The following is a 26,044-nucleotide window of genomic DNA, read 5'->3' as shown; positions in this document are numbered from 1 at the left end:
GTTTTCACTCGTCCCATGAAACATCTACTTCAAGCATAACAACACAGACATTCCTCTTCCCCTCACCGGGCAATAGTGAGATTCAATGCATGCATACACTCAAACAGATAAAAACTTACTGCGTGTGTGGAAATGCACCTGCCACCATTTACCTGTCCGCTTCCGGCGGAGAAACAGTGCGTAATAACCTACGTCATTATATAGGAGGATGACGCACGCCATTACTGATCAGGTGATGCGGAATAATATGTTTTTATTAATAATGTCAATTTGTCAGAGGACTATGCAGTTTCTATGGAAGAGAAATGGTGACCAAACTGGTATCATTTTTGTATAATGTTGATGATGTGAAGGAAATTGATGTTATAACGGGAAAATGTTTGTGTTGTTTTTTTTTTGGCCGTGAGTGCGGAGGGCCGGGTTTGTCGCAGCATCCTCCCCGCACCGCCAATGAGAGGGCCCATTACGCAGCGTCACTATCATTTAAACCGGAGCGGCCAGAGAATACGCGCAGCTTGTCTTTAGTGTTCGTGAGCTCGCCACGTTATTACAAATTGTGAACGTTAACTCGTGTTGTTTGAGGAGGTTTGTGTTGTATTTAACTACTGGGACTGGGCAGGGTTTAGTTTATATTACTGATTAACAAAAATATTCTCACACGGAGCGAACAAAGGTGAATATTACTTGAAATTTTCAAATTGTTTTGTGTTTGGTGTTAAAATAAAATGGCGACATTTGATATGGAGGCTTTTCTGACCAACCCGTCGCTGGATCGGTAAGCATGTTGCTTTATTGCCTCTCTTTCGTGAGTCCGAAGTGGATAGTTATTTTGGTGCCTTTGAGCGCCTCTGCGCTGCAGTGGCCCATTGAGGTTTGGCCACTACGCGCCCAGACCTGTGCACAGAGCGCACATAAAATTTGAGATGTTTACGGGGGAAGTAAGGTAACTCACACTGAGACACTGAGCTGGTGCGTCCTGCCAGATTGTGCCTCGTATGCCAACTCGTGCGTGTGTTGTGTTTGCCGAAATTCTCCTTGTGTGCGTGATGTTGAGCAGGGCAAAGTTGCACAACCTTAGCGCAGGCATGCAGGTAGACCAGGTTGAGTTAATTGGTTACATAGGTCTCTTATGTTTTTGTTGGCACCTTCGGCCTTCGCTATTGGTAGTACCTTCAGACATTTGTCTGTCCTCCATCTGTTAAGAACAATTTAATAAATACCTTTTTGTTTATTAACCACAACACCTTGGTTTTATGTTACTGCCTCATACCCCTATATCTGGTGTTAAACATACCTGCTTAAAATGAGCATGTTGCATTATCATTGTGAACATTTTGGCCTTTAGTTCAAGCTGTTTCAAAGTACAGCCTCAAAGAACTAGTGTGGCTGCTGACTTTTAGTCATTTCCCATTTGGTTGTCCCTATTGCATATAACCTTGACATGTGTACACAGTCTTTGGAAATAAATAACTTTTTTTTCTAATAAATCAATGTATATTGTGCCATTACATAATGATTGCATCCGAAGCCGGAAATTTTTTTTATATTGCTTTTATATTGCTGCCGACACCCAAAGGGGAAAGGTCTGTAATAATCCGCAGGCACAAATACAAACACGACACAGTAAGTATATGTTTTACATTTTCCAGCAGCGGCATGAGTTTGTTTGGAATAAACAGAGGAAGTTTGCATGAGCAGCATGTGGTACTCACAGGAACTTTAAAAAAAATCAAAGTAAAGAGAAAACAAGTGTGAGAGAGTCACTGTCCTTCAGAAATAAAAAAAGCACCTAAAGATGAAGGATTCGCAGCATAAAGCAGTAAATCCTCACACTGTAAAAGTTCACAGAACATCCAGACAGCTGAAAACAGTCTTTCTTAAATATACTTATTTATGACATTAGACTACCCCCCTGTATTCGGCTCATTCTTAACAGTCTGGCAGCAGTGAGCAAAGTCAAAGCATGCTAAACATATCCTTCATTACAGTGTGTAAATGAGAACAGACTGTCACAGGTCTTAAAATATCCCATTCACTTCTTTTGAAGCGAACCGATCGGAACCGAGTATCTCAGCGGATGCAGAAGTGGCTTAAGAAACGAGGAGGCTGAGGTTCACTTGCACGTGGGTGTAGAAGTGTACTGGCTGTAACTGCTACACCAAACAACATGCGCGAGTGGGAGGAACACCATGTGTGAGGACGAGAGGGTGGAAAGAAGAGGAGATAGGATGCGGGGATCATTATGACAGTACAACAATAGAGTCTGGGAGGTTGGCTGGGTTAGATGGAAGCACTAGGAGTAGGAGGTCTGCTGTCTCCCTTCTTTGTCTCTGTTGTCACCCTCATGACAGGGTTGTCACAGTTTTATATGCAATGATAGACTGTGCTGTAACCAGTCAGTTTTTGATCTGGCAATATGTGTTATTTCCAAGGCAATCTGGTTCCGCTATACAGGATTTATTTCTGAAACCAAAAACACAAGAAGCCAAAGTGTAGGACAGGAAATAAACAAACTGTACACACTCTGAGTTAAAGATTAAAAACATTCAGCATGTAGCTTTAACTCCAGTTTACCTCATAATGTGTAGCAATTAAATGCATATTTAAGACTTCAAAAAAAATTTAAAAAATAAATGCCTGGCGGAAATATTAAAAATTCAGCTGGAGCCTGTTTTCAGCCGACTTGTGGAGAAAACGGAAGCTTTAATTTAATAGCGACAGCTGATATAATCCACCAGTGACCTCACATTTGAGCAGGCAACATCAGCGGGTTGCCATTTCAAAATGACACATTACTAGGAGTGGTAGATCTTCCACAGTTATTATTGTAAACTGCGTAATATGCCATATGAGAATAGGAAGCTTGACAGGCGTAGCAACAGTAACTAAGGGCCAGTGCTGAGCGAATGGTCAGTTATGGAAACTATTAAAGCTAAAAACCTAAATTAAACATTTGAAATCTTTATAATCATTTAAAATAATAATGAGTGCAACATATATATTGGAAGCGAAATACGTATGTGATAACCAAGTGTTTTTGGTCTTCCCTCTCCTTTGAGTCTCTGACTTATGTTCCTGCTTTTGCGTTCCACCCTGATAAATTTTCACCTGTACATTGTTCTCCTGCCTTCACTTGTGCATTCAGTCCATGTGTTCCTTGGTTTCAGTGTCAGTTTATCCTCCTCCTGTGTTTTGCCCTCGTCTTTTTGGACCTTGCCTTTTTCATTTGTACTTTTTGACCCCCTGCCTGCCTCACCACCCTGTAAGTTTTGTGTTCTTTAAATTATTTTTGGCCTGCACAAGCTCTGCCTCCTGTGGCGTCTGCATTTGGGCCGACAGATGCGGTACGGGCCCACATAGAATGCCTATGTACAGATCAAGATTGCAAGAGGTCTTGATGACGTCCAAATAAAACTGTGAAAGTGAAGTAGTTGTGTTTGTATGCGCTTAGGACAAGCGTGCTAAGGCATACTAATGAATTTCAGGGCTGTTTTTCCAAAGCTGTTAATGAAGCATTTCATGTTTTCCAAAACCCACAAACATAAAGCAATGTTCACAGGCTCTGTTGCCAAATTACAGCAAAAACATACATGGAATATAGATGTTACTGAATATTTAAAACTGTTGTTATTGCAGCTATCTCAACGTGATATTAAAGGTATTTATAGCTATTGCAGGAATGAATGCGCAAAGAACACACCTAACACAGCGGTGTTGTCTGGTCTTGCATGCATTTACATATGTGCATGCGTACACACACAAACAGCCAGTGTTTGTATGTGTGCTTAGAGAAGAATAATTAATGTTGTGGGCCTCATTTCATATGAATATATGATGCCCTGAATACTGAGAACTGGGTAATTGGCATCCAAACACCTCTTTACAAGAGAGAGGAGAGGGTAAAGACGGAAAAGTACGCGACAGAGGGTGAGAGAGATACCGAGACAGGACAGGAGGTGAGATAGGAAGAGAGGGGAAAAGGGGGAGGCTGGCTGTAATGGAAGAAACCTGGTCATTAACCCGCCTCGCAGGGAGCCATTGATGTGCTTCACACATCTTGCTGCCAAGAGCACAGGAGCAGACCACTGGATACTAAACTTTAATTGCCACCACCCACAGGGGAACCATGCCTCTTCTCACAAACAAATATACTCTGGCGCACTCATATGTAGCCGGGGACGATGGGAAACGCAATGCAGCACAGGTGGAACATTGTGAGATGAAGAGAAAGCAGTAAAAAATAAAAAATCGTGTTCAGCCTCGATAGAAACATTAAAAATACCCAAACATCAAACAAAAGAATGAATCACCCTTTTCAGACTGGGTGCGTCTCCTCGTGAGCGGAACTTCAGTGAGAAATTATGTTCTTCCTAAATGTCACCCGGCGTATTTCCCCACTACAGCTGCCTCTCTCTCAATGTGTCTCCATTGACCAGATTATATGGCACTTGGTTAGGGAGCGTTAATAAAGTTCTGTATCAGGGGCTAGAAGAACATATAAACATCAGATTAATTTAGGACCTCTGTGTACAACGCATCAAAACCAAAGTTCATATATACCAGAATTCCCCAGGGAGCTATGAGGATTGTCGAATTACTCTTCTACACTTACTCCAAGTAAGAAAATTAATTGCGACATGAAATGAGATACCGCAAATGTTTTCCATGTACGGTAACTCGACAGATTTCCTTAACGTGTCACCTTGTCTTCTAATTAATCGTCGTGAGAGATGAAACGCTTAAAGAAAATGTCTATTGTGAACCTATAAATAACGCTTGACTGATGTGTTTCACGACGCCAGTTAATGATGATGCCGACGTCAAATGATTTATGAGTTGTGTGCACCGCTTTCCCCTGAGCATCCATGTGATATTTTTGATCAGGTAATAATCATTTAGATTTGCTGCCGGCCTGTAAAAACTGTTACACTACTGTCGGCTTTGTTTTCAAGTACTTCATAACACTGTATTTATTTATTTAGCTATGAAATATATAATCTGACCCTGGATTTAACGGATGTAAAAGCTTATATACTTCCTTTGTAAACAATAAAAAGAGGTAAAAATTGTTAGAACAGATTAAAAGAAAGTATTTTTCATTTAAGAGTCAAACTCTTGAGAATGTATGTGAATACACTCAAACCTAAAGGCCCTGAAAAGAGATTTTGCTGAGCTTCAAAACAGCTCTTCATAAACCTGTGGTTGACATCACAGATATGACGTCCATTCTTTATACTGTCATTGGTTTGAAACCAGGTTTCCTGGAGCTTTTAGATCGACCTGCTACTGTCACTCTGAGTAATTGTATTGACTTATTAAATTGATTGGGGTCTTCTCGTTAATGTCAGCATGATAACCAAACCATTAAATCCAGCGTCACCTCACAGGGTCAAGGACCATCTGACATGGACACCATTTGCTCTGTAAATCAGAGCGTTTACGACGTGTTTTGGTTAAGGACCATTCCAACATCTTTTGCGTCAGCTACTGTTGCTCGAGGGATACTTCAAAGTCAACACATTTCCTCATTTCAACCCAATTAGAAGCACTGACAAACATGACTTTGGCTCTGAGGATTTAAGATCAACAGATCAAGTTTTGGCAAAGATGTGTCTGTTATTGAAATTGATTAAATAATCAGCTTCATGTATTATTCCCAAAGGGAATTCAGTTTGTGGAGACTAAAGCCCATACTCAACACATTACAGTACTACATTTACCTGTGGAAAAGACTACGTTTCTGGACACCAACTTGTAATCAACGATTGAGAACTGTGGCAACTCGATCCGTGTCACCCCCGTTACAGCCGACTCGCCTCCTTTCCAGTAGAACTCGATGTCGTCTGTGGTGTAGCCATCTGCACAAGAAGAAACACACATACACCAAGGTGTAACCATCTGTCTGAGCATCACTGGAGACCAAGATATGCAGCGTTGCTGATCATCCAACTGGGCTGTCATTTGGGAAGAAAAAGAACGTGTTTGAAGTTGCTTCCAAGAACCAGACGTTGCTTTGAAAAGCAAGTCAGTTAATAGGTTCACTTGAGTTCACAAAATGTCAGAAGAATCCAAAAATATCTGACATTTCCTCTGTCTTCGGAAGCTTCACTTACTGTATTTTTAGACTATTAACAAAAACTCTTGAAGGAGAGTGTGTGCCAGTCTTAGACTGTATTTGAGAAATTGGCTTTAGCTCAACTTAACCCACAAGGATGCCAGCAGGATCCATGTGTCTGTGCTAATCCTAATCTTAAAACGGATGGTTGGTGTACCAGGTGTAAATCAGTCCCTGACTAAAATTAAACAAGCGGTATTCTGAGGACCAGTAATGACAGTCACTACAGTATGTTGAATGATAGTAGACATTAGCATTACTCAAGCTTAGAGAATTGCTCTGTAACATCCATATTAAACGTAAAATCTTCTAAACTTAATCTCAAATCAATATTTTTACATTAACAACAGATCTAATTAATGTATTATGGAAGGGGTTGCTCATCTTTCCATCTTCCAGAAGTGAAAATAGTCAACTGTTTCCCAACAAGTTAGCCATGACAATGATTACAGCTTGTTTCCTCTTCCCCCATGTGGCCCAAAAAAAATGTTTTGCAATTATTTCACCATATTTCAACCATATTCATCTGTAATTTCTTTAAGTCTTCTATCACCCCAAGCTTGATTTCTAGATATAAAAGTGGAAAATGTCTCCACTGGCTGTATTAATCTGTCCAACTTTTATCTAAATCTTTGGAAGTTGACCAAAATTTGGCTTATTAGTTTTGGTTTTGTGCTGTTCCCCTGCTATCAAGATTCTTGTTGGTTTGCAAAGAGAACCTGAGATCTACCATGGACACATGAATGATTCTGGTGTCGTCACCTGTCTCAAAAATGTCTGAATGGATCTCACACCAGCTTGCACTCCATCGATTTTTGCACATGAAGATCATTTTACTTATCACGTTACCTCTGGAAATAATCGTATAATGTCTTCTGTGGGTCTGGAAAAAGGTCTTTCAGAAAAAAGTAGCCCGTGTGATGAGATGAATAATCTCAATTTGGGCTTGGAGACCATAGTGGACCCTATTGAGTTATGGAAAGTGAAGAACGTAGTGTTTTTGCAGCTTGACCGATAGTAAAGAATATCTACTATCTACACGTAGTCAACGGGGAAATCAGGGATGTGAATGTTGCTTTGACTGCACATATGTGCTGCTTTAATTTTGGCCTTCTAAATTGTGTCTAAAGTCTCCAAACATTATGCAAGTGCAGCTGATGAATTCTGCCATAGTCAAACCCCCTCCTTCTGCTGCCTGACAGAAAGAACCAGGTTTGATATGGTTTTGCTCAAACTGTAGTATTTCACACACAGGACTGTATTGGTTTTTCTTCTCAGCCTGTGCAGTGTGCTGACAGTCGGCCCTAAAGGTATTAGATCTCTCTACTCACAGCTCTCTATCTCCAGAGTGCAGTTCTGTTCGTCCAGGGGATACCTCCGGAGATCCATCATACATGCTGCTGTTGTAGTTATCCTGAAAAGGGAGACAGATGGGGAAAGAGAGAATATTTTACACATATACTGTATGTGATTTACACAAATTGTTTGTTGAAAGGAAGATGGATAGGAAGATCTGTGGTCCTTTTGAATTATTATAAAAAGAGCAAAGTAGGAAAATAGTTACTTAACAAGGAAGCATTAGATTAAAGTGTTAATGTGAGAGCTCTTGACTTTGTCTTACCATTTTTAAAGTAATCTAGGTTGGCTTCATATTACTGGAGACTATTGGCATTGTCATTTCAAAATAAGATTATGGTACCACTTCCAAGGTGCAATGCTGACTGTGTAACCCTATACGTAATTATGCTGTCGATCACAGACAGACAAGTAGTCCTCACTCTTGAATTTAAATCGGTTCATGTCCCCCTCAACCAAACTGCATCCAGAAATTAAGTGAACATTTGTGCTAATAAAAAATCATTAAGACGACGCATTTTGGCTGTACTTAGTGCCTTCTCATCACAACTGGGTTGTGAGGAAGTATCCCTTTGTTTATCAGATGTATGAGCTCAAACAGCTGATAATCAGACTCTTGAAATGAGCAGCAAAAAAAAAATGCAAATTCAAAATGATTGAGGCCAAGTCTGCTCTGATTAAAAGCCGACTGCTTGGCAGTTAGCCACTGGATGTCTCCATTCATTTAAGACTCTGATGAGTCTGTAGAAAGCCTATCATTGATGTTATTATACAGCTAAAATACCAACATAACATAATGGGTCTGCAGAATATAGTAATTGTGACACTCTGCAGTTTATATATAGCTTGGACTTCCAATTTCCAATATATTTCCAAATACTTTTAAGTTTTAAGTTCTTCTTTTGCGAAAGTACGGAAAACTGCAGCTCCTCAAACGGCCACTTGAGGCTGGCTACAGAAAATGTCAATCTCGGGCGGGCTAGAGTTTAGAGGTAGCTAACTGCTTATGTGCAGCTAGGTAACATCTCTGCTATTGTAAAAAGTTCATTAGAAATTACCATTATGAAAAGATATATACAAATTATATGTGTCACTGGGGAAAGAATGGCATTAAAATAGACTTGAAAGGGGTTGTTTTGCATATAAATGTATATAAAACCTTGGCTCTGGGAACATAATGAGTATGTTTCACTATTATCTGCCACTTTCTGGAGCAAATGATTTATCGATTGAGGAAATAATCAGCCCTAATAATCAGCACAAGTGTATACAAGAATCTTTGTTTAGCTGAGCCTTACCTGACATACATTTATGTAACCTTTCATATCACAAACACCACGTCACACATCTCCCTCTTCCTTTGAACTCTTGAAAGCATCGAGAGGTCTATAAGTAGCCCACGAGGCTAAGTGCTATGAACTCCACTTGCATAATCAAGCATGGCTGTACGACTGTAAAGTATGAACACTGACAGATACAAACGCAAGCATGCAAGTACGCATGCAAACACACACACACACACAAACACACACACTTTCGCTTTGCACTCTAATAATTCAAAGCATCCATATTCATAGGTCACACTAACTCTTCTGAACCTGCCTGTCGAAAAGATCAATGGAAATTCAAAACAAGGGCTCCATGAAACAAATATCAAACAACAGCTGCAAGCTTAACATTGCGTTCATGCAGCCCCTAACCTGTTCACACTTCTTTTCACGGGTGATCTCTGACCGCACCATCGCTCCCTTTTAAAAAAAAAGGGAGGTGCCCTTGAGCAGTATAGTCTAATCCTCTGGCTGTTCTGAGACCAGCAGCAGAGAACTGCCAAGTTCTCAGCTTGGGTGACTGCGCTGCTGTAATAGAGCTTTAAACACGTCGTATTAACTTGACACTGTGCAACATCTGAGAACATTTCTGACCCTTTCACTCTGTCGTCTGTTGTAGGGAGTGTTGCTCATTTGCATGGCCCAGAAACTGCACATTACCAGAACATAAACAAACTCACTTGCGGTGCTATATGAGGAAACACAACGTATAGTTACAAATAGAATAGGACACCTTTAACTAAGGTTCTCTGTATTTTTCTTAGAAAGACGAACACATTGTAGGGTCTGTTCATGGGATTTTCTTGACTCCACGACTGACCGTGGCCCAGTGCCAAGGCAGTTCTTCCTGAAAAGATAAATCTTTAAAAACTGGTCACAAGTACATAATCATAAAAAGAAAGGCTCAGTAATTTTAGTTTGCAGTTTTTACAAAGAATATATTTGGGACTATTTTCAGATGCAGAATTTGTGGAATTCCAAGCTCCATGATCACGAAATGTCACAGTTAGTCATGGTTTTAGTTTCTTGTTTAGTGTTTCCTGTTTTTTTTTTGTTTTTTTTGTAAGACTCCCCTCTCGACGTGTCTGTAACTTTATTTCCTGCCTTTATCATGTTCCACCCAGTGACAGTATAAAGAATGGACAGGGCCTGAGTGACGTCATTTGTAGTTTTCCAAAGCGCTGTTTTCAAGCCGAAAATATGCAGCGCTGGCTGCTGGCACGTTGGATGTACTACTTCCTTTGCCTCCTGACTAATCTAAATATTGGACGTGGACCGAATGACGTCTGGATGCTCTAATAAGCCATCTGTAATGGCACTTATCTGTCAATAAAGCAGCCACACTGTTAATTATGTGCAAATTTAAGCCTTAATATCATCTGAACAGGTGAATTAAAAAAAAAATCACCCCCCTCACAGTTGTCATAAACAGGGAAATTAGCTATAGAGACCAAAACCGTTTTGTGAACCAGACTGTAAACATGTTTATTTGCACTGTAAAGTTTGGCTATTCAACATGGGGGCTTATGAAGGCTCACTTCTGCAGCCTGTCTCAAGTGGTCGCCCAAGGAATTACAGTTTTTCACACTTCCGCATTGGCTTCATTTCCCAGCCCGGAGGTTTTTGCTTGGTTCTACCCTGATTAGTTTTACCTGTGTATTATTGTCCTTACTTGACTTGTGCATTCAGTCCATGTGTTTCTTTCAGTGTCAGTTTTTTCCACCTCCTGTGATTTGCCCTCGTGTTTCTGCACCTTGCCTTTTCATTCGTACGTTTTGACCCTTGCCTCACCACCCTGTAACGCTTGTGTTCTTAAATTATTTTTGGCCTGCACAAGCTCTCCTGTAGTGTCTGACTTTGGGCCGTTCCTATGGAGTTACCTTGCTTGCACAAAAGTGACAATAGTGTGGCTCATTGGTGTGTTTTAATTAAATTTTGTGTAACAAAGGAGCTCAAAGACACTGAGGAATTAGATATGTAAGGCTTTGACTACATAGACAATACTAAGTGTTCTCAAAGGGCACATTCATTGTTTTTCTTTTGTGTTGCACAATTAGAATAATTGAGGATCCAAATTTAGCCGCTTGGTTCAAGAATAATAAGCTCAATAAACTAAAGAGATAAACAGAAAAGAGAATTCAGGTTTTTGGGTTGTAAAAAGTGGCAAGAAAACAAAGACGGAAGCTAAACATGCAGCACACAACACCCACTCAGAGGCACCACTGAACAAACGTGTTGGCAGCACGAAGCAGAACACACCTCAGGCCGTAGAGAACGGTTCCATCTGGATGCAGGCGGATCATTCGGTTCTTGACGGTGACTCCGTGGACGAAAGACTTCTTGTCGTTGAGGAAGTAGGTGTCGGGGACCCAGAGTTGGTCGGCTACCCTGTTATCCAGGGTCAAGTTGAGGGGGATTCCTATGTAGGCTAGACGCTTGTCCCTCCAGTACTGTTGGAAATACATGGTCAACGTGTAGTCCTATGATAGAAACAGAGGAAAAAAGACAAAAGAATAGGTCACATTTGATATATACTTCATCTTTTATTCACAATAATAGATAATATTTGCTCTGCCGATTCCCCACTGTTAGTGTTTATGACATGACACCGCATCCTACAAGCTGGATGGAGTGTGGGCCAACTGGTTCACACACTGCAGCCAAGGCTGTGCCTTTGCCCTTCCTTCTGGAATACAGTAACCCATCTAGTACTGTGCCATTGTACAACAAACAGGTGGGTGGGCTGAGTCATCTAGCTGCCGCTTCAGTGGAAAATTCATCGAAAATGTCACCTGATGTATCAACAGGAGTGTTTTCCCAAGCGAGGCATAGAGCCTCAGAGCTGAACTGTCATGGTGCCCAGAAGCTTTTTTAAACATAGGTTGCCTTTCATTGAATTCAAATAGGCTGACTCTCGAGATTTACCAAAACACAGTAGATTATCTAACTCTATTCCAGTTTTTTGTTTAGCAGTACTCTATTATTTTTATCCATACAGCACCCAAATGGAAAGAAATGCTTTTAGTACCACTTCATTGTACTATCCTCTGAGGTCATGCCTAATTAGTTAGTCTAATAGGTATTTCCCCATTACCCGACTGGATCTCTAAGGTTTAATTGCAGCACTGTATATAAAAGCTTTGGAGTTCTTTTTACCACTTTCTGTATGTACATCCTAGCTGTATTAGCTGGTTGCAAAAATGGGACTTTGTAAACTTTGAAGGAAGAAATAACAAATTCTTCATCTGACAGATGAAATACTGAATTCATAAGCATTAAAACACACTGTCGCTCATTTAAATACACTGTTTTAGTTTATATGTGATGCTGGCCTCTGATTAGCTGTGGTAGCCTTGTATTCTAGGTTGTGAGTAACAATTGTTTTCTTTACTTATTAATCTATCAATGATTGCTCCAGGGACGCCAATGTCATTCTATATGTCCTGAAAAACGAATGACATTCCCATCAACCTCAGCTGTAATTTGCATTTAGCCCTAATTAGCAGACAGTGAGAAGGTCAACCTGGTAAAATATTACCTGCCAAGCATCTGCATGTTAGCATGCTGATGTTGGCATGAAACCGCTGTGCCCGCTGTGCCATCTGGCAGACGGTACCAGAGCATGGCTGCACATACCACCAGACATTGGACAGTAACAGGACCGCCAACAGGACGACCATGGCTGCTGCTACTATACTAAGACTAATATTCTGTGCAATATCCCTGTATACACTTGTCATTTTCATATATTTGGAATTATATTTAAAATTTAGTTTTTGTTTTTTTTTATCACTCCAGCTTTTACTTAAACCTTTATTGTATTTTATTCGTTTAGCTTATTTTTATCTTCTATGTCTCTGCTGAGCTGACCCTGTTTTTCGCATCCATACAGTATTACATTGTATTTCTGACCCCTGTGTTAACCTTTTAGATGCCAAATAAAACTGAAATCTGCAAGATGCAGCCTCACGAAGCCTCGAGCATGACTATGTCTTAGCAACTGGCCAACATTATGTCACAAATCTCAAACATACATGCAAAATTGTAAGACGCAAATTGTAAGATCAATTGTCTGTTGAATAATTCATCTTGGTTGGTCTCTGGAGTCTTCAAATTTGTCACCTCAAACTGCTGAGCTCTTGCTACGAGCGCCAACTTCATTTTACAGATGGGCTTCCTAACTGGTTTCATTATTGGTTTTCTTTAACTCAGTTAAGTGTTTGCAAACACGAAAGCGCTCATGTAAGATTCTGACATTCTTTTGGTCTCTCTGTGTAACAAACCGTCGCCATCTGGCACCAAAGCTCTTGGCAAAGAGTATTTAACGTCCAGCCATGAGGATACGATTAGTGAAATCAAACATTTTGAGGACGCTTGTGTAACAGGATGGTAAACAAGTCAATGTTTTTAGTTTTGCCGTATTTGACCAGAGCAGAAACGGCAGTGGAGATACAGGAGGACAGAGCGCTTCCCTCTTCCCTTGCTTCCTTCCTTCCTTCTGCATCACATAATCCACTTACCCAAGCTAACAGCCTCTCCTCTTCTCTATTTCTGTTTTTATCTCAGTCTGTCTGCACCTCTCTTTCTCACTCTCTCTCTCTCTCTCGCTCTGTGTCCCTGGACATTGCCATGATGGTCCCCTCTGCCCGCTGTGGCGTTGAAATGAAACCAGCCCACACCAAGCTGGCACTGGCAAAGGCAAACATGTCTGTTCATGCTGCAGCTTTTCAGGTTCTCACCAAACAAACAAAAGATTAAAACGGCCACCGCGACTCGCTCCCCAAAAACATGAGTGTTACGTAACCAAAAGTTATTTGTCTGCTCAAACACACTTGAGGTTTGCGTTTCCGTGAGATAACTGATGAACAGAATGAAATGCAATTTCAAGGACTTGATTGCATGTGAGCTATTCGTTCCCTTTCTATTTCTGCAAATACACAGTCAATGAATGTGTTTTCCAGGTTTGGTTAGCACACAGAGATGTGAACAGGGAAAATCTTAGTCAGCACAGGATCCAGATTGGCCTCACAGCGTGAGAAGGAAAGCGCATTGGCACTGAGCCATAAATATACAGTATAGTGGTGGAACCATGGCCCCCAAACGATGAAGCCATCCTGGTTATGTCCAAGAACCAATCATGTGGGATTTTTTTAAGATAGTAGATACTTTCTAATATCATCTTTGATTATTAACTCATTTAAGACAGTTGGTTGGGTAAAACAGGCGATCTTAAGATGTCCCTGTGCACTCTGGGAACTTGCTGACATGCTCATTTTTCACTGTGTTTAGCTGTTCAATTAAATGTGAAATCAATAGATCTGAAACAAATAATCAATAGTGAAAAGGATCGTTGCCGTAGCCCTCGAGGTATGTGTGGCAGACGATACGTTAACATTCTAATATTTTACTAGTCCTTTTACACATTAATTATATGGAGTAGACACATGCATGGGAATAATCAGCAGTTCATGTTGTGATGTTCAACCTTAATGATTGGCTGCCAGGTCTAAAGCTCAATGTGAGTAGTCTGGAGAAAGTGGAGGCTGACTCAAGCGGGTGTTTATGCCAAATCTATAAAGGAAATACTCAAATATTGCAGTATTACAGCACCCAGGAGACTTAAAGGGCCACGCCAGCAATTCTGTGTATGAAGTACATGACTTCACTGGGGTTATTTCAGCTTAAATTGTTGAAAATTAGACCGTGGGGGCGGCAGTTAAAAGTCTGTGGCTGTTATGAAGCAATGAAAGATGTCCCTGTTGCATTGTGGGTATTGTAGGAGCTGGTGATTTTGGAGCTTGGCTCCTACAATGGACAGGAAGCCACCGTAGTTTCTCTTTCATGCTTTCCGGCAAGCAGTCCTCACTTGTTTGCGATCTGCAACTCTCCACTACGTGTCACTAAATCCTACACATTGCACCTTTTTAATAACTTGACACTAAACATACTCTATATGAAGTCTGGGTGTGCAATATAGCAATGATTTGTTGGCAAATTATAATTAAGCTGGTCTGTTGCGTAAACTTTCAAGTCACACAATAAAGGAGTGGGAGGAAGAGGGAGCCATGACACAACATAGCAACAACATACGATTCCATAGCATATATAGCTCTGGTTGATGAATACATCGTTGCTCGACTTTATGAGTGATGTACGCATCTATTGGACAAGTGATAAAACACCTTCCTCCCACACGGGTTAATGTTCTTCCTTGGAATAACTCGCCTATATCAGGAAGCTGCCGTCTAGCGCTGATAGCACGGAGTCGACCAGTCTTGTGTGCCTTTAATAGATAAGACAATAAATCCTTGTCAGTTTCCAGGATTTGGTGAATAAGTGTTATCAGTCATAGTCCCATTAAAGCGATCAATCTGGATTGATCACAGCATGTGGTGAAAATGAAATTTGCTGTAAGGAGGACTGCAGACTTGGATTCCCCCTCTCCTTCCATTACCACGGCAACTTTATCCTCCATCAATTCCTTCAAATGACTAATGACTTTTACGCTGCCTTGTTTTGACCCTCATCACATCACATCCTCCCTCCCTCGTCTCTCCTCGAGCGGTATCGTGCTCTTAGGTATGTATTTCCATCACCCGCCAGAGTATCAGCTGGTGGGCAGCGCAGCGATCAGCTAGAGCAACACACTCCTCGTAGGGCATAAATGATTTAGATGAACCATGTAGTCTGTACAAACACACGGGCCAAGGAATCCTCATCAATGTTTCATGGAGACAATCAAATTGAATTTCAGATGAGGACGAGTGTAGCTTTGCATCACCTGCCCTGGAACTTTTCTTTGTTTTTCCTCCTTGAAAACTGATTTTCAATGAACTAGGACCATGGATTATGAATTATTGACAACTCTCCCATTTCCCACAACGCGTGAATTCCCAATACACACAGCTTTACCAATGCTGTTTGGTTATTAGCATATGTTTTCAGCAGAGATAATGATAGTGACCAGTGATTTCCAGCAAAGCCTCAATTATTCAATTAACTCGACTGGATAATCACTTTCATTCAGGGTGTGCGAGAATTCAGATAAGCAGAGTTTTGGCTGTGAACTGACCCATATTCAATTTAATCTCTTCCTCTCTCTCTCTCTAACATACTGACTGCTACGTCGTGATACCGCCAGTATTGAGGAAATATCCTGCTAACATTGTTTGTCACATGGCATATGTTCTCAGTCCGCAGCATATGCTGCAGCTAGCTCATCCCCGAAGACTTGAACCGAAAGAAGAACTAATCATCATTGCTTCGAACACGTGAACAAACGGTGAATAATAAAAGGCAGCAACCTTGCAAGTTTTCAACGGGGGGGGTTAAACTTCAGATTTTGCAGGAGAGACAAATGATATGTAATCACCGTGTACTCCATATGAACCCGTGTTCAAGTCGTGCAATTTGAGTCACTTCAATGTAATTTCGGAGCTCTCCCCCGGGATCGCCCTGAGGCGGTATATCACCGCAGTGCGGGGGAATCCCTCAGCGGGTTCCTAACGCCCCCCCTTCTTCCTTTGGCTGCTATAGAATTGGTAAAAATAGCACTGTCCCTTATTGAGAGCAAACGCAGGGAGGTGATTGAATTGGACTTTTTTCCCTCCAAATGACTGTGTTGGCCTTCAATATATGGGCTAATTCCCTCACTGTCTAATACTTTATGATGAATTGCCTCATAATAAGGAAAGATGGAGTCAGAGGGGGATGAAACAAGCAATGGAAGATGTACAAATAAAACATTTTTCTCTTATGTGTACTGCGGTGTCACAGCGGCTCTGTTCATATAACTGTACACAATCATATCCTTTCCCTAGAAGTTTGAATTTTTATTATATTTCATGTAGAACTCTTGGATTCCTTAGTGTCATCCGCTCTTTTTGACAATATTTGAGACATTTTTGGGGTCAGATTTTGTGTTTACGGTACAGGCCAATGCAGAGTGTGAGCGTGGGATGCTTTCTTTTTTTTAATTGAACGGTCCCAAAAGTGTGTCATATGCTTAAATAACAGATGCGGTTACAGAAGGCGAAGCTCGAGGGGCGAAACTGGTTTCAGAGGTCATTATTTTTAGGAAGTGGACAAAGATTAGGTATGATCTAACCCGGGCTGGTGAAAGAAAAGAGAACAGTAGATGATTATGTGTTGGTTCAAGCTGCAACACACTGTAACAAACCCATATTTGTCTGCTTACGTACGACTTACAAACAAGAAAAACACCTGAAATATAATGCAGAAATCGGAATGAATTTGGAGTTGCCAGCTAAAATCATCATGAATAACTCAAATACACTGAGGTTCTCCTCTCGCAGCTCATGCAGTTCAGTCGCTCAGGAATTTTCTCTCTGACAGCTGCCTCAGGCAGGCTTTGTATGCGGGTCTGTGTCAAGGTGAACCCTCTCCATCGCACCTTACAGTGGAACATCATGAGCGTCTGACTTCATGTCAAGACTTTACCTGTTTTATTCAGTCTGATGTTCAGAGCCGTATCTATTTTCAAATAGTTTCAGGTTCTGTAATACCGCGACTGACAGTGCTGAATTTGTTAGGCTTTTGTTCTGTGATGTCTGACGGCTTCTTTTTGCTGAATTACAGCAGGTTTGTGCAGTTAAGAGAGTATGCTGAATTCATTTTTGAATGTATAAGTGAGACTCGGGATAAAAAAAATGTTCCCTGCATAAGACATAGATTTTTTTGTACAAGACTGTAAACATGTTTATTTTTTGCTATGAAGTTTTAACATGGGGGCTAATGGAGACTGATTTACATCTGGTGCCAGCCTCAAGCGGCCATTCAAAGAACTACACTTTGGCACTTCCACATTGCCTTCGATTCCCAGCCACAGAGGTTGCAGCTTGGCCTTTAAAATGTATCTGAACTGGCCGAAGCTTCACGTCTACTCTAAACCAGTAACCCAAACCTTTAATCTTGTGACCCTTTAAACAAAAAGGGCACCTTGTTGTCACATTTCTTGAATCATCTGAACAAGACATAAAAGGCAAGGATTAGAAAAAAGCCTAGAAAGGAAAAAAAAACGTTGGAAACTATTCTGTTAATCATCTCGAAAGCCCTAAGATTTATCTTCTGATCCCATATTATCATATGCATAGCAACTATATGATGCTTCTGAACATTGCTCTAACTAGATTTCCTGTCATCTCTCTGCTAATGACTCTGTAATAAAAAAAAATTGTCTCTCTAATAAAACAATAATCAACATAAACTTGGATGGCTTGATCTACCCTTTCTTAGCCAAGGGTGTCATTTCTGCAGGGGCCTTTTCCTCTCCTGTTTAACCCTCATATATCAGCCATATCCATTACAGTAAGTAGATTCAGACTGTTGACTGATGGCCTTTTCAGTAACCCTCATCATAAATCCAGTTCATAGTTTACTCGCCACTTTTTATTTGCTACAACATAAAGGCTCCTCGCGTGGCACCGAGAGAGGAAATGAGGTCGACGCCTGTCAATTTTCATTCCCCAGACCAATAAAGGCAGAGTCTTCCAGCTGAATGCGACTCGGAGGCTATTAACGTGAAGGGGCCATAGAGTTAGAACCAACAGAACGGGTAGTCCCTCCTCTGGAGTCACGCATGTGTGCCCTTTTCAGTGGGCTGCCACTGCAAACCAGGAAGTGGCCCGCTCTGCTTCTTCTAAATCCTCGGGATCATCACTTCATCCTACAGCGTGCTCTCTCCTGAGGCCAATTACATTCCATCAGGCAGGAAGCCGGATGCCGGATAAAAGACATGGGGGTATATTAAGCCACACTCAGTGCACAGTGAAAAGATATGCTCTTTTTGCATAGCTGGGAGACCTATATCAGATAATTAGGGTTGAGATAGTTTGTGCGCTTGCAGCATTTGATTGCAAGATTTATTTCATGCAGGAGTGTGGTTACCTTGGTGACTGTGGCACACCCAGGGTCAGTCCAGGTTGTGTATTTGAAACTTAATTAACCTTAACACCTAATAAAGTCATTCTCATTAAGCAGATGAAGTTGAAAATAGCCTGAGGAATGATCGAAGGATTGTTGTGTTCCTGGTGCTCTCATGGAAAACATAAAAAAAAAAAACAACAAACCCAGCAGCAGGAACATTTGGAGAAAAAGATCTTTTCACCTCTCCATAATGACAGATTTTTTTTTTTTTTGCTTTCTGACACCCACATGCAGCCGTGGGCGTACGGATGACTAGCTTGTTCAGCCTGTTACTGCAACTACATCCACGGTGGCAAACTCTGGCCGTTTCCCGGCGTGTGTGGGGCTCTACTTTTTTATTGCGGCGTGAATGAATCCACCAAAATCAGCACCGATAATGGAGCCGGAATCAAGCACCTGTTTCTGCAGGAGGTCATGATAATGAAAACCAGCCTACGCATGGCACCCTTATTTTGCATTTTCGAGCTTTCTTAATAACTCATTTGAAATGAAGGCAAACACTATGCTGCATCAGACCTCCAAAACCTTCCATGAAATGAATCATCTCAAACCCATTTAAAAACTCTCCCCTCTCTGAGTAGCGCTAACAAGTGACACTTCTTTCGCTCAAGTGACTCCATTCCTGAGCGTACAACTAGTTTCAGAGTCAGCACTGCCTCGGCACACACGTAATCTATTTTGCCTTGCTCTGATCTTGTCCTAGTATGTGTTTCTCATCAGCGGAGGCCCCCGGCACACCACGAGCCAAACCTCAGAGGTAATTAGTGTGCCTTTCTCAGACGCTTTAGCATCTGCTGGTGCGAGAGCTTCGCTCTCCGCAAAGGCGTCGAAGTGACTGTATTAGACGACCTGCCTCGCCAGGTGGATTCTCGGACGAGCCAGATGCCATATTCGTTTTTTTTTTCTATTTTTCTATTTTTTTTTATCAGCCACCACCTCGTCCTCCACCTCCTCTCTCCGCCACCTCCCGTTCTCTCACTTTCTCCACTTCTTTCTGTTTGACTCAGTCACTCAGTAAATCTTTAGATCTTACAGTTCTAAGCTTCCCATGCCTCCGGTCTATTAATCGGTTTTATCCAGTAAAATCTCCCAATGCACATGGAATAAAATATTTTATTGACTCAAAACCATTTGCCACCCCTTCACCTCAACCTTAACCCCTAGATTAGATGCCTAACCTTTGTCCTTTGTGCTGATTTATCTGCAACTTTGTCAACCTCTTATTCAGATTGTGGATCTCGCCTAAGCTCCAGGAAAGAGACCATAAATCAGTTTTTCTCTTTGCATGGGGGAGAACGTCACATCAAGCTTAGTGTTTGGCAGTGCAAATCTGTGCTCCTCGTAGAACACAGAGTGAGATCCAGGCCTCATTTCAGCATAGCAAGCCGCATTTGTCTCCGTAAATCCTTGACTTTTAAAAACTAGCCTCCCAATTAAGCCCGTGGGTCACTCCACTAGGCTGGTGAAGTGGATTTAGAGCTGAAGTTTTATTGAAGTGAATGCAGGACGGGGCCTAACAACTTGAAAACAGTCACAATAGGAATGGAGAGCGAGAGCTGCGGCGTTTAGTGTTGCTCAGTGGATAAAAGCGCGGCGCTGTCACTTGTGAGAACAAAAGCACTCATTATCCATTTCCTGCTGGACAAATCCCTGATGCAAAAACCGCAGACGGTCCCAGCATCGGATGAAAAGCGCGCACCAAATGTCAAACGCTGGTGCAGAAAAATAACAAACAGCTTGACCGGTCTTGTTTCGGGCTTCAGCACATGGACAACGGCCAGGAAATGTCCACCTAACAAGTGCAGACGCACATGTGCAGTCCCTCAGCGCTCTGGTGGCGATGAGAAATGGACCTCATTAATTATCAGTCTAAGTGTGATCTCAGCTGTCTGATCAGCTGCCTTGGTGTACTCTGTGGAGAATAGCCTAGCTGGCTTGCCCTGGAACTGTTGGCGAACAAAGCGTATAGAAGACAACAGGGTTTACTGTAAAAAAAAAAATGTTAGAATTTCAAACATGTATGGGAGTTTGCTTCACTTAATCACCTCTGTGCAAACCAAGAGCAGCCAGTCTCTCCTGTGTCACCTTAATTAATTTACCCACTACTTCGTGTCAAAATGGCTGCTGTGAAAAAGGTCTACCCTAAAGGGGAAACACCTGCGAAACATTGGCAGCGTGTTGTTCTGCTGACAGTACTGTGTGTGCTTGTAGCAACTAAAGGATGATTAACATTTTTATGGCTCATAGCGAAGTCAAAACTAGTGCTGAAACTCCGGTAATGGATTCATTGTTTTTGTTTTGCTTTGTTGAGAATAGTCAATGATCACAAAACAAGACCAAAAGGATAAAGCAAGACTGATAAAACGACATTAATATACCACTAAAAAGGTCAAAAAATATGTCAATGTCAATCAAAACAGTCAATCAATTTCTTATCTAAGACAAGAATAGCAAATCCTCAGTGTAATATTTGGCCCGTTGCCTTGAAAAATTGATGATTAAAGGTCCAGTGCGTATGATTTAGCGGGCTGTACTTGCAGAATGTGGCAGAAATGGAATATAATATTCATAACTATGTCTCCATTAGTGTATCATCACCTGAAATTAAGAATTGTTGTGTTTTTGTTACCCTAAAACTAGACAGTGGCTCTAGATAGAGGATAGTGGGTTTTTTTGTTGTTGCTGTTGGATTTTTTTGTGCATTTCATGGCCACCATAGTTTCTCCTTCATGCTAGGAAGGACATGGTGACACGTGAGGGTTACAAATCAGCAATGACACTTTGATGCCACTAAATTCTACACACTAGACCTTTTTAATTTACACTGCAACCCTTAAAGTCCTTTGTTCTGTACGATTGGTAGAAACACTTTAAATGTAATCCAGACAGCAACTACACTTCCCACAAAACCCATTTGGCAAAACAAATGAGTAGTACAGAAATGTAATTTCTTGTTGTCAGGGTTGCTTTGAAGCAAGACTTCTGGTTTGAACACAGAGCTGGAAAGTCAAAGCCAGGAGTCACATGAGTCATTAGTATTGATCAATATCCACACACACCTCCCACCAGATAAATAATGATCGTTTACGAATAGCAGAAATCTATCCCTTTTGCTCTTTATTATGTTATGAAATGCTGCCCCGTGCACTGTGATGATGCTCGACTCGATGAGCTTCAGAGCTTCAGCGGCTGCATTCTTGTAAAAAGCACATGGGCTTACCAGCCATCATCTCTAATAAAAGTCATAATGGTAACACCTACACAGGCAACGGCCCATTAAACGTGTCGGTGCAGAGGTGTTGATCTGGAATCAGCGATTGCTCCTTATGGCTTTCAAAAGCCGCGGCTCCAAACCAATTACACACATTTTACCACCTGAAACCGGCCATTCAATCTGATTCCTCCACAAAACAATTGAAAATGTGGCCAATGGGGCAAGACAATGCAATTTGGGTCATTGTCAGGCGGATATTTTAAGACGCAATAGCCTGAAGTTACTTTTTCCTGCATGTGGTGTGAACGCGGGGCATTCCTGCTCGCAAATTAGCAAATCCAATCAGAGTTTACCCTGATAGCTGTCCGCTCAGAGGGCCTCCTGGGAGGACGCTCCTTGAAACACTGTTCACCGTGGCTGGAGAGGTTAACAAGCAGAGCAAAGCGAGAGGTTTGCTCTGCTTGGCTGTCGATTAGAAAAAGGGATTTCAACGGAGAGCACAGAGTCCAACATTACCCAGCACACGTTTCTCTTTTACTCTTTGCATTGCACGTGCATTGTGGGTATTGATTGCGAAAGCCACTGTTGCAGCTTTAATCTATCCTCTGAGTGAGCCGGTGCTGCCGTCTGAGGATCAGCATTGTTGGGAGCAGGAAGCTGTGTGTGTTTTTGAAATTTTTTACACCCATAAGCTGAGCTTTTATATGGGTGTGTGTATGTGTGTGTGTAAAGTAACACTGCCAGTACAGTGTGTGTGTGAGATAAAGATGTTTTATTGCTTACAGGAAACCCAGCCCATCCATCTCAGCATCACATAATGGCCTGAAAGGAAAAAAACTGGGATTTACATCAGCACTATACTGAAGCAAGGAAACCATGATGTATGGGTGCCAATGTAGGGAGAGGGGTGGCAAGGTCTGCGGGGTGGTTGCGTGCGTTATGCGGTCGAGTAAACGCAGAGAAACAGCGATTTGTGTGATGTGCAATCCACTCACCATGTTGACTTCTGACACCATGTCTATGCTCGCCACGTCTATGCTCATCCCGACTGCAACAGGGGCTCCTGGAAGAGGTTAAACAGCAGAGTGTGGATATAGGCCTACACCTCTACACCTGACCACAACACTGCGAATGGCGCCAAAAATAAAGCCTATAATAATGGGAGGTAAATAAAAGGCGCATACCTCCAAAGTCCGGCCTCAGTCGGATGTCGTATCCCTTCAGTAGTTTATCCACCGTCTCCTTCACGAAAGACATGTTGCCCGGTTCATTTACGCTGAAACAAACAGAGGGGAATAACATCAAGCTCCTGAGTCAATCAGCCGGGGCAATAACCTTGACTTCACTAAATGACAAACTCACCTTTTCGCGCAGCAAACAATCGAACCGACAACCAGCGCGGAAAAGACGCGAAATTGGCGAACCTTGCGCAAAGCAAACATCACCCCTTCTTACTGTTTTCTATCTTTCCTCTCTCTTTTTTCCCCCCCTCGTTGTTTACAAGCACAACAACAGCAAAAACAGCCCCTCAGTCAAACAGTCGACACGGACGCGCAAATCAGAGTAAATCCATTGATTGCCCCCTCTCCAAAAAAACAAAACAGGAGAAAGTCGCTTGAAGTGGAGAAGGGGTTGGATAAAAAAAAAGTCAGCAGCTCGCAGTTGATAGAGTCAGATATGAAATATGGGCTGACATCACCTCCCCCGACATGAATACTGGCTCCGCTTTTCTTTGCCCGTCTCTGACTGTGCAAGATGAAGAGGCTCTTACATTCAGGAGCCGAAGCGCATATTGATGAGGAGGGTGCACAGGGATGCTGCTGCTGCTGGTGGCGATGAAGGCACTCGGCTTGTTCAAATGAGAGACGAAGCCCAACACTTACACACTGTAAAAAAACACATCATATACCCACCAGTGGCTGCAGCATGGTGTGTACACTCATTTATTATTTGTCTTTTTTTTAGATATTTTGGAGAAATATGCCAACAAGGAACTGTCACATTGAGTTTCTCTTCTTTCTCATGCTGATTAACTTGTTTGTAATCCTTTTACTGTTTTTAATTTCATCTTATTTATGTTATTAAACTGTTAATAAATATTAGGTCTACTTTACGTAGTGTAAATTTGCAGTATGAGAGTGTTTAAAGGGTCACTCCATTGATTTAGCAATGCACTTTCATTAAGGTCTGAGTGTAACAAGAGACAAAATCAAATTAACAGTGGCCAAGATATCCTGATTTTTAGTCCTCGTATATGCCTCAAGATTCAAAAACACCACATCCTACAATTCCCATAATGCAACATTTTGTTGGACTCTATCTTAATGGTAAATGTTGTCTTTTTTAAAAGTCCAACACGTTTGTAACATGACTTTTGTTTGAAAAATTTGAAGTCTCGGGGACCAATTCAAGATAACCCCGATGACATCACTAGGGTTATTCCTGATGACATCATCGGGGTTATTCTCTCAGGCTTCCTATAGAAAGAAAACAGGACCATGTGACCACTGCAGCGCATTGTGTGTATTGTATAATTGTTTTATTTTTGTTTTCCATTAAATAACTGAGTTATTAGTGAAGTCATTTGACCTTCTCCTCTTTAATTTATTCATTTATTTGGGATAGAAAGCAGCAAAAATTAATTCAAATTTGATTTTCCTCAGAGAGATATCCTTAAGGCTCAATATCACACCAAACTGCCTTGTTAAAATTGACATTTTTTTTTACAGTGCTCCTCACACCATCTGCGCCAATCCCCTTCCCCTGTTTCCTATAAAAATGGCGGGACCTGAACAGTGTCGAGGAGGGACAAGCTGCATTTATCAACCTATTAATCGATGTTTGTGATTGATCGGCCCACCACCCACAATGACCTCTTTTCCTTACCTATAATGCGGGGCTCTGACATAAATGATTTAGCTTGGTAAATATTTAAGTCGTCAAGGATTCCGCGGGTAATTGGGGGGACCGCGTGCGTGCGCGCGCGCGCGCGTGACACAAACACACAGTCGTGAACACGCGCGTGTTGTTGTTGTGACTTTACCTCGTGTCATAGATGGCGAACAACTTCTTGTTTCCGTCAACAGCATTCCTGAAAGAAAAGGGCGATGACATCATTAATGAGAAATCAGCTCTCAGCCAATGAAAACGCTCAGAGGCGGGTGATTATTCACAAGCATCAACATAAACACAACATCTGTCACAGGGGGGGAATGAAGTTTTCACGACTTTGGCTTCAGGTTTATGTTGGTTTGACCCTTCAGGGGGTTTGTTGATGGAGTTCGATTGGATCTGTGTGGTCTGCATCGCCTCTGTTTCTGCCTGCAGTAAAGCAGGAATCTAAAGCAGTGGGATGCCTTCAGGGCAAATATTGAAAGGCAGTCGATTTCCTCCAGGAGAGCCCCTCACCCACACCTTCTCATCTACACACACACACACACACACACCTCTATATGCCTTCTTCTACACTCACACACACACTTGTGCAGCCGGTCATCACTCTGCAGGAGCTGTCCGCACCAGGAGCGGTGCTGAAACCAGCCTCCTGACGCCTGTTTTTCTCGCTACACTTCCCGGCTGCAGCTCTTCTTCTTTCCGTCCACAGACTGCATCTCCAGACGGATTAAAAGAAAAAAGTGGAGGGGGGAGGTTTAAAATATCACAGCACATTAATTACCGCTCATGAAACATGGAGCTCGGCTACCCTCTTATGGCAACCGTCAGGATGAGAAAGAACAAACTTTCATGCCACAGATTTCATTGGGGAGGACTTGAGACACACACACACACACACACACACACACCTCTTTAACAGTAGACCTTAATCACAGCAGCCATTTAACAATAGTGTATCAACACAGCTGTTATCAATGGTGCTAATTAGGGTTCTGTTCTTAATTAGTTTCATTGGTAACACCTGTGTTTACCTGCGTGCAAGAAACAACCGGTGCTAGTAGTAGTAGTAGTAGTAGTAGTAGTAGTTGTTGTTGTTGTTGTTGTTGTTGTTGTTGTTGTTGTCAACTCTCACAAACCGGGATTCCCAGCCATTGTAAGTCTACTCCTACCCCAGGAGGTATTAATGCAGCT

The 26,044-nt window shown here is 41.8% G+C and overlaps 1 protein-coding gene across 4 annotated transcripts in view; it reads right to left on the bottom strand.

Annotated features, from left to right (window-relative positions):
* Window positions 1-26,044, bottom strand: part of LOC104925736 (gamma-aminobutyric acid receptor subunit beta-3) — a 57,190-nt gene that overhangs the window by 10,866 nt on the left and 20,280 nt on the right. For 2 of the 4 annotated variants that reach the window (XM_027291706.1, XM_027291707.1), the window contains exons 2-7: window positions 25,002-25,049; window positions 23,143-23,234; window positions 22,954-23,021; window positions 11,059-11,279; window positions 7,447-7,529; window positions 5,721-5,858 (exon numbers count right to left, since the gene is read on the bottom strand). In XM_027291706.1, coding sequence (XP_027147507.1) covers window positions 5,721-5,858; window positions 7,447-7,529; window positions 11,059-11,279; window positions 22,954-23,021; window positions 23,143-23,234; window positions 25,002-25,049 — 650 coding nt within the window. Of the gene's footprint in view, window positions 1-5,720; window positions 5,859-7,446; window positions 7,530-11,058; window positions 11,280-22,953; window positions 23,022-23,142; window positions 23,235-23,320; window positions 23,817-25,001; window positions 25,050-26,044 lie in introns of those variants that run through there. The other 2 variants (XM_019256907.2, XM_010739437.3) reach the window with 1 other exon arrangement.

Source organism: Larimichthys crocea, chromosome XIX (assembly GCF_000972845.2).
Source record: "Larimichthys crocea isolate SSNF chromosome XIX, L_crocea_2.0, whole genome shotgun sequence".
Lineage (NCBI taxonomy): Eukaryota > Metazoa > Chordata > Actinopteri > Sciaenidae > Larimichthys > Larimichthys crocea.
Note: the sequence above shows the minus strand (reverse complement) of the source record. Positions and strands in the feature narration are given on the sequence as shown.